This window comes from Nicrophorus vespilloides, unplaced genomic scaffold, assembly GCF_001412225.1.
Source record: "Nicrophorus vespilloides isolate i.1.1-1 unplaced genomic scaffold, Nicve_v1.0, whole genome shotgun sequence".
Classification (NCBI taxonomy): Eukaryota; Metazoa; Arthropoda; class Insecta; order Coleoptera; family Silphidae; genus Nicrophorus; species Nicrophorus vespilloides.
This window is the reverse complement of record NW_017098118.1, coordinates 1-8,946: the sequence shown is the minus strand read 5'-3', so window position 1 is coordinate 8,946 and position 8,946 is coordinate 1. Positions and strand designations below refer to the sequence as shown.

Below are 8,946 nucleotides of genomic sequence, written 5' to 3'. Positions count from 1 at the left end.
CTTTGAACAAAGACTGGAGACATAGTTTGGATAGGAAGGTGTATGTACTTATTACATTTTCGGTGCGCGTCGTATGTAGCATATTCAATTACATTTAGCGGGTTGTCTGCTGAGAAATTCACACCAATAACGCCAAAGTTTCGTAACTCACAACGCAACACTTAATTTAATACATGCTACCGCTAATAGATCCACCGACGACGTAAAGCGAGACACCTACATCCCTCTCTTCACACGTGACATGCAACCAACCGGAAACCCTAATAAAATTCCGCGAAATTTAAATGAATTCAGCCAGACAGCCATAGATTCAGCAGCAGCAGCTATTATTGTTGTTGTTGCAAGTTGATGAAGCGCGCCAGCTCGTGACGTGATTGATTCCCACAGAAATAAAACCATATCCGGGTGGATGGCGTACGCCGTAATTTATTGCATAACGCTGCTGGATGCATTTATTAAGTGTCCCAGTCATGAAGAATTAAATATAATTCTTCGACGTAATGGATACACCACGTCAATGTGATTGCTGTCGTTCGAATTACCAAATCGGCCACGAACCGAAAGCCACCAGATTTATGGGGGAGTTTTCGTCAAATTCGCTGCGACGAACAGGTCCAAAACCGCCGCTAAGCCCTTCGTCGCCAAAGTTTAAACACGGCTCAGACTCTCCGGTTTGACAGCGAGCGACATATTTTGAATAAATTTCCTTGCTTCTGTTCACTTCTCAAAACTTTTAATGTGCACAAAATATTTCAATTCTGAACATGCTACAAAGTAGACTTTATTAAACGTAATGCATATACTTCATTTGGCTTTTATTTTGTCCCAACTACGATATTATTGAGACAATAGGGAATATCTCAAATTATAAACAAAATAATATAATAAACGTAATTTTCATTAATTATAAAAGAAAGTAGTTAAATATTTTTACTCTTTTACATTTACTGCATTTTATAACGATATGAAGATGAGAAGTATAAAAGTTGCATTACAGATAATTAAGGAATGAGGAAGCGTAGCGTTGGAAACGAAGACAGATGAATAAATAATGCAATGTCATTAATTTTGAGAGAAAACGTTTCGTCTTGCTGTAACATCTCGAGAGTTGAAATGCACATTCGATATCCGCAATTAAAGCATGCAAATAAATAGTAGTTGAGATGAAATCAATACCGTGACATCATTCCAAATGCGAACTTGATTACAAGCTGTATCAGCGTCGCCGGGAAAAATACTACAAACGAGAGGAAAAGAGCAACAAAAGAGCTATTGTAATGTTTATGATGATGATGATGCTTGTGAAACAGTTTTGGAACATGCATAATGGATATTCCACTTGGCGTGATAATAAACACTCTAAACACAAGAAGAAAAGAATACCGTTTGAAATGAGGTAAACTATTGGAATAATTGATGATTATAAATAATTAAGAAAGGGTTGGAACTAAAATATTAATTTGATAGGTCGATGTAGGGTTTTGGGATGATCTAGGTAGATGCGTATAACAAGGAAGACTGTTAGCGAATGCGCTGGGCACGGCTAACATTTATCTTACCTACGTTTTGCATGTCGTTATTTCTTTATTACATTACGACGGAAATTATGCCGCTCGAACGTACTGAAAACTTTTCTTTTTCTTTTCTTTAAAGTGATTTTCATTTTATGTACGCGGAAGAAAAAGAGGAAGGGAAAATTTCTAAGTGAATTCGCATAATTGTTGTACACCGTTGTATCTCTTTGCATTTTCCGCTCGCTGAATAAAATAAATATCAATGTCGGTTGGGCAATCTGTTCAGTCTCCAAGAGTAAGATTATTGCACAATCGTATATTGAATTACATCCGGAAAGCCGTGAGGCAACGTTCCTTGTCTCTTCATATAATTTTTGTTTATATATTGTAAAGCAAAAATAAAGGATTTCATAATATGAAAATCTACATGCAAAGCGGGATTATTTTTCAAATTATTTATGATGTTGTTTTTTTTGAGTAAAACGGCAGAACATGCTTAGTATAAATTGTTTATTTCGAACAGACTTCAGTACAACAACATTAATTTTTACATCCTTGTATTATTTATAAGTCGAAGCCCGCACACAACGGCTGATTTATTTAGTACAACGTTAGTACGTTACGAAATCAGAATGCTTTTGATGTAACAAGATACCATTATAACGTATATAATTTCGTCGACATTTGCCTGAGACACAAGGGCCCGATGTTATGGTGGATGCGCTGAGCATATATATATATCTGCACGTGGATAATTCAGTGGAAGCGAGGGGAAGCCCCCATCTCGTCCGTGCACGTAATATATCTATACATATATTTTTTTTTGTTCCGGGTGAATTGTTAATTTGAGAGCAAATATGAATTGGGGGGCGGCAGAGGGTAGGTTTCTGTTTTTACGGTGCGATTGTCTCCGGGGGTCCCCGGGTCGCATTGGGGGATGGGATCATGGCCGCATGTTTTATAAATATTTGAGAGCCCGTTTTTGTATGTGTTTCAGGTCGGGTTCAGAGCATGTCTGAACACAGCGCCTACTGGGAGCAGCCCTTCTCGCAGCCCTACTTCGACAACTCTACAAGGAGGGAAGTCACGACCACCGTGGGCCAAACGGCTCATCTGCACTGTCGCGTGCGCAACCTCGGCGATCGTGCTGTGAGTTACCGTGCACCAGACTATATCAACTAGATCCCACAGATAAAGAACATACATACACACACACACACACGCGAGCCCAGAACCCTTCACTGCTTCTTTTTGTCCTTGTGCTCTTCTTCGACCTCTCCTCCCTTTCCTTTCTTTTTTCTTTCTTGCTCTTGTTTTTGTTTGCTTTGTTGAATCCTTTCTCGAACCCTCTCGCATTGAGAACAAGCAAGGATTAATCTCAAATCGGTAAAGCGTTTCGAAAGCAATTTTTGTCCAAGCCCTTTTTGCGACAGCTCTAAAATATACTTTTCACATATCATATATCATCCACTTCACTATTTAAAAATGTTTACAAAAAGGACTACATTTTGTTAGTAATGAAATATAAACAAGTATTATAACAACTTATCCGTGTGGACAAATTTATGCTTGATAACTAATAATAAACATGATAGAATGTAATTGTTTTTGAGCTGATGGATAATGTGTATTCCTTTCACCTGGTGTATAGGAGTAGTCTAGTTACGTCGGGCTCGGTATGTTTACGTAGCCCGTGTTTAATCTAGGGATGAATAAAGTATCGCAGGGCCAAGACAAACCAACCTATGAACAATTAGGAAGAGGAGGTTCATCAGACAACGCTCAAACAGCCTTCGCATCCGTCGTCTGCGGCCGAGTGCATTTGAAATTTTCAAAGGCGCCTTGGGAATAGACGAAAAACAGACGATTGATTGAAGATAAACAAACGGAAGACGTGAATCCCAAAGGGCCGCAGACGGACAGACGATCGGTAAACCTGTGACCTTCTAATTATCCCGCCATCCCTTTTCATCCAGAATACAAAATACAGTATCCACAATCTTAATCCAGCGTGCACACTGTCATTCCTCTTGCCGCCAGAACCGGAGCACAGACACACCACACAACACAACACCTCCTCACCCCTCGACACTATTGTTCCTCCCAAAAATCGATTTCGCACGCCGTAAATAATTCAAACCTAAATAGTTAGATATATACTACATAAACATATATATGTATACAGAGAGAGACTGTGAGAGAGTCTCGCCTACATATATTGCAGTACATTATAGAGGCTATTGTTCACATGCCTATCTGTAATATGGGGGATCAGATTGAACAACTTGGAAATGTTAACCTATTTCCAGTTATCTCATGTTCGTTGCGAAACATGCGAACGGGATAGCGGCAGCATAAAATACTAGACAGGAAGAATTCCCTATTCCGCCCCCCGATTTAACAAACTAAAGCGAGGGACGGTCAAAATATTAACCAGGGAAAGAAACAAAACGAAAACAAACATAACACACGAAGAAGAAAAAAAATAATAATGCTGCATGCAGCGAGCCTGGCAAAGGGGATGGGATTTTTTAACGACTAATTTATATTCATATTATAAAAGGGGATGGCTCCAGCACGGTTTTTAATAAATCGCTGTAATATACTCGGGCCGGTATTTATCCTAAACACCGCTACTAACCACTCTTTAATTTCAGTTCTTAATTACAGCGTTCATATTTACAATTTTTAATTTTTCATCACTGCATCCCAACAGCTTACGCACAAATCCACATGCCAAATGTAAATTGATATTGAATAAGCATTTAGTTGTAGTTTAAAATGTAATGATGAATAAAGTCTTCACATTTAGTGAATTTAAAACAGAAACGATAATAAAGAGCTTTAAAATTAATCATTTTTCATTTAATAATGAAGCAGCCAGAATTAGTCCTGCCTGGAATTTATTATGTAATACACGGTGCAGTAGCAAACCGCCACCCACTAGCCCTCGCCTTTTTACTCTCTCGTAAATTCCTCTTCGGTTCTCGATGGTAATAAATTGGTGCGTTTGATATCTGCTGATCCTTTCGGGCCGGCAGATAAGGGACGTGTCGCCTTATCAGCGGAGGGCTTAGCGGTTCCTAGTTTTATGAGAAAAAATAGAGGGCCGGATTTAAATTGGCCGAATCCTTTTTCGGTTTTACCCTCCTTCTTCGGATGTATTCCTTTTTTTACCACCCGTCTTTTCTTGCCTTTTGTCATATTATTTTCCCTTTCCGTTCTTTTTTTGGTACCTTTTTTTTTTTCTTTCGAAAATATAGCTGCGACCAGTGAATTCCGCGCGCGAGACACTGTAACGGCAATAAAATTTATACGCGCCCCAAAATGTAATCTGTTTCCCGTTATTCGCGGCGTTTTGCTGTCGCTGCCCTTTGCGGCACGTCCAAAAATTCCCAGATAATTAGTTTCCGATTATTGGCAATTAATTTCAATTTGCTGCATGGGCTGTAGAAGTTTCACCAATTTCAGTTTGCTAGTGTTTCCGGTCACAAGGGTTATTCCATATGACCTAAAAACTAGTTAGTATTAATGTAATTAAACTTTGACCAATTTATCCAAGAAATCTATAATTTCTAGGGAATTTTAAAAATTTCAAAGTATACTTATTTTACCACACTTTATTATGGTTTATACTTTAATATATGTTCAATTCCGTATTACCGACTGCATAAATTTGAAAAAATAGATTAATATAAACAAAGTACTTACTTACAAATATTTTTCAATGTAGACATCACAATGCAACAAAACAGATAGTACATCTTCCAAAAATATTACATTTTATTAAAAAAAAATATCAATTTTTGTTTGGACAGTTAATTTTTTATCATTATATATCTCCTTGTAACGAGTTAGAGCTTTTAGAGTTTTGTATGTTTAAGAAGATAATTTGATATACGTTGAACATCCTTTCATAAAATATTTCCTTGAACTTAATTCATTTCAGCAGCAATAACTAAAAGGCATGCTTCCATTAATCCAATAATTACGACACTGGTGCTGGTCCTGCTGTAAGAACCATTTCCTATTCAGCCCTATAAATGTATAACAGTAAGGGTCTAAGCGGGAAACTCTGTCGTAAACCTCTATGTTTCACTCCTACATTCATTATCACAAGTGCACAGGTATTCATGTAAAACACCTCTCTACCTATCTTGTCATAAGTGTAGTTGAGAAATGTTATATTCCACCACAAAAAAACATAAAATCTTACAGGAAATTAAAATAATTTAATGAATTGTTGCAAAAAATTAGAATTATGAATCCGTTGAGACACAAGCCTTATTACCAATACATTATTCATACTCTCGTTTTGATGCGATTGTGATTGATGTCACGTCGTTACGTTCCTGCTCCTTACACGATCATCAATTAACATCATTCAAACAGGATACTAATCTTATGTTCTCGCAGGTCTCCTGGATCCGTAAGCGCGATCTGCATATCCTGACTGTTGGCATACTGACGTACACCAACGATCAGCGTTTCCAATCCTTGCATACCGACGGTTCTGACGAGTGGACTCTCAAGGTCACCTCTCCGCAGACCAGAGATTCCGGCGTCTACGAGTGCCAGGTCAGCACCGAACCGAAGATCAGCCAGGCGTTCAAGCTGAACGTCGTAGGTAAGTCCAAACAGCCACAGTACCAACAACAAACGGTTCAAAATCAATAATTAAAGCCCTGAAACCTAATCGAATTTGACACAAACCAATGGCCATAGCGAAACCGGAGCTGCCAGAAACAGGATAAAAAAAAAAGATGAAATATTTACATCAACCAACAAAAAAAATGTATAATCTAATTACTAAATCGATACAAGTTTCATAAATATACTGAAAACGGAAATATAATCTCGAATCTGACATTTTTTGTTGTTGTGTAATTATAAACTGAAGAGAAATATTAAAGATCACACATCATAAACCCTTAACACTAATTCATAGCACTTTTTTCTCTCGCCAATCCCCTTAGCAACGGGCTTGGTTTATAGGTGTTAGATGAAGAAGAAAAATTGGGCGGAGGCGAAAGTAAATCAATGTATTGCTATCTTCGGGGTAATTTGTGCGGAACATCCATCTGGATTGGTCAGATGTCGCACTATCCCTGATGATAGGAAAGGCTTTTATATGGTCTTGTTCTGAGAGGTTGCAGATGCGGAGAACTCCGTTAACGATCGTCGCTTCATTTGGGTTAGCTCCAATTACATGTAAATACACATCGAACCTAAACCTGTGCGAAGCACACTGCTTATTATACGCTGCTAATATTAATTACCCATAAATTTTCATCAAATCCCTGTATTGTGAGGGCGCATTTTCGTTAAACCCTTCGCAGCGCGCAGCAAAAGTGGAAATGAATTGCTCCGAAAGTCTTCTCCATCTCATCGTATGGTTTTTACGCATCCTCTGGGTTTATGTGTATTCCTAGCATTAAAATCCTTTTTGTATTTCCATTACGTGCCAACCAGTAATCATGTAATTATTAATGGTTTTACAATGGACATAAATATTTTTATTAAATAAGATTTAATTAGGATTTGTTAGTCTTTATCATTTACAAATTTATCAACTACAAAAACTTCTTCTTTCTTTCCTAGGATTTTCACCTCCTGTTGTACACTTAGGCTGTGTCACACTGACACAATTACATCAGCCTCGATTTTAGTACGAATTCAGGGGTTCTAAAAAACATAGGAGAGACAATTCAAGCCCGGAGTTCTTGCGGCTCCGATAACTACAAAAAATCAATTATATAACAGGTTGGCAAGGTATGCAACCAATTGTACATAGTGTGGTAATAATATTATATTCCAGAATAATATATTATTTTCAAACCTAGTTATAAAATTCCTAAATAAGTATAAGAAAAATCTTTAATATTTGAATTCCACTATTTAAGCGAGAAAATATTGAAGCTAAAGAGATTTAAAATGTACATCGTCAAAAGGCAAAGGCTTGGAATTCAATAATATACTATTATCCAATTTTCATTTAAAATTCCCGCCGGTGAAGGTTCACTGCCTTCTACATTTTTTTGCCTTGCAAGAAGAGGAAGGCCAAAACGAACGCTCAAGCTTCCACAATAATGCACTCACCCAAACATTTCCATACAAAGGTTTTCCCTCTGTATACATCTTCGGACCGAAGCCTTTCCCGCTCCGGAATTCAATAATACACTATTTTTCCAATTTTCATTTTAAATTCTTCAAAAAGAATGAATATATCTCTTACGGCTGTCTACAATTCTTCCTTTGTATACAACGCTTACGAATGTTGAAAAGGCACTATCGATTCGTCCATTTGGTCCCCATTTTTATACGACCTATAATATAGGTGCTCCTCGTTTAATTTTATTTATTTTTTTTCTCATCCCAGGAGCGAAAAATGCACAGGATATTGAGCATTTTAATAACGTCCGTATGCAAGCTGGTCTAACCCAGAAGATTTTGTGCAAACCGTAAAAAGCACTGTACTCTATATTTATTTTCGAAGCTTCGATTTTACGACGGCGCCTTATCGAAAATTGGATAAAATATTAAAAACGTCATAAGAATTCAACACACTTTTATGGAATTGTGCAAAAATTCTATTAACTTTCGAATCGGTTCGCGCTAGGAGAGACGTGACAGAACAAATACTGAAAATATAGTGCGCAACAATGTTGCGAAGCGGTACATTTGACACACTGAAAATGTAATGAAATTGTATTCGTCGCTCTGTTCTATGAAGTGGAGAGAGGTTGATCTAACAGTATTACTTTGGAGAGAAAGACGACGTCTTCGGTTTCATTAGTACTTCTAAGTTACAGGAATAAATATATTAATGTTTCCTTTAAAATCATTCAAGCTACACAAAAGTCGTCCGGATCGTTATTGAATAAAACTCTTTGCGAAATTTGCATGTAAATCGAGTCGAGTGAGTCGCACCCTCAAGACTGTTACGCAATACCGCTCCCTAAACAACGATATATATATGCATGTTTGAAGTGATTGGGATGCTAAACGTATTGCCTCATTGATTTACAAGCTATGATCGATTACATTTACAAAGTAACTAAATTACAATTTGTTATCTATAGCAGCGTTTTCCAAACCTGGGGAGGCGTGAACTAGTCTAAGGGGAGGCGCGAATATTAGTAGCAGTGAGCAATTTTCCTAATATCTGCTAAAGTATATATACAATCCTGTGCTCTTATCCATATTGCTGTAATACGCGTTCAAAGTTGAAAAATTGAAATTAGAACGTTCAAATAAGCTCGAAAAATGCTCGAAAAAGCAGTGTTTTTACATTTCATTGATTTTCTCATAGAATACATAGAATGAATCCAATATATACATATGAAAGCTGAATGTTTGGGGAATCTAGCAAGTATCGATATATTACTGTGGTTTTAGACGTTTGGCTGTAATTCGTGTACAAAGTTTAAAA

At 37.3% G+C, this 8,946-nt stretch overlaps 1 protein-coding gene across 1 annotated transcript; it reads left to right on the top strand.

Annotated features, from left to right (window-relative positions):
- Nucleotides 1-2,511: 2,511 nt before the first annotated feature.
- LOC108561710 lies at nucleotides 2,512-6,141 on the top strand (the record flags this gene model as incomplete). Its single annotated transcript, XM_017919784.1, has 2 exons — nucleotides 2,512-2,663; nucleotides 5,931-6,141. Coding segments are annotated over 2 exons (363 nt in total), but the record flags the coding sequence as incomplete, so codon positions are not given.
- Between the last annotated feature and the right edge of the window lie 2,805 nt (nucleotides 6,142-8,946).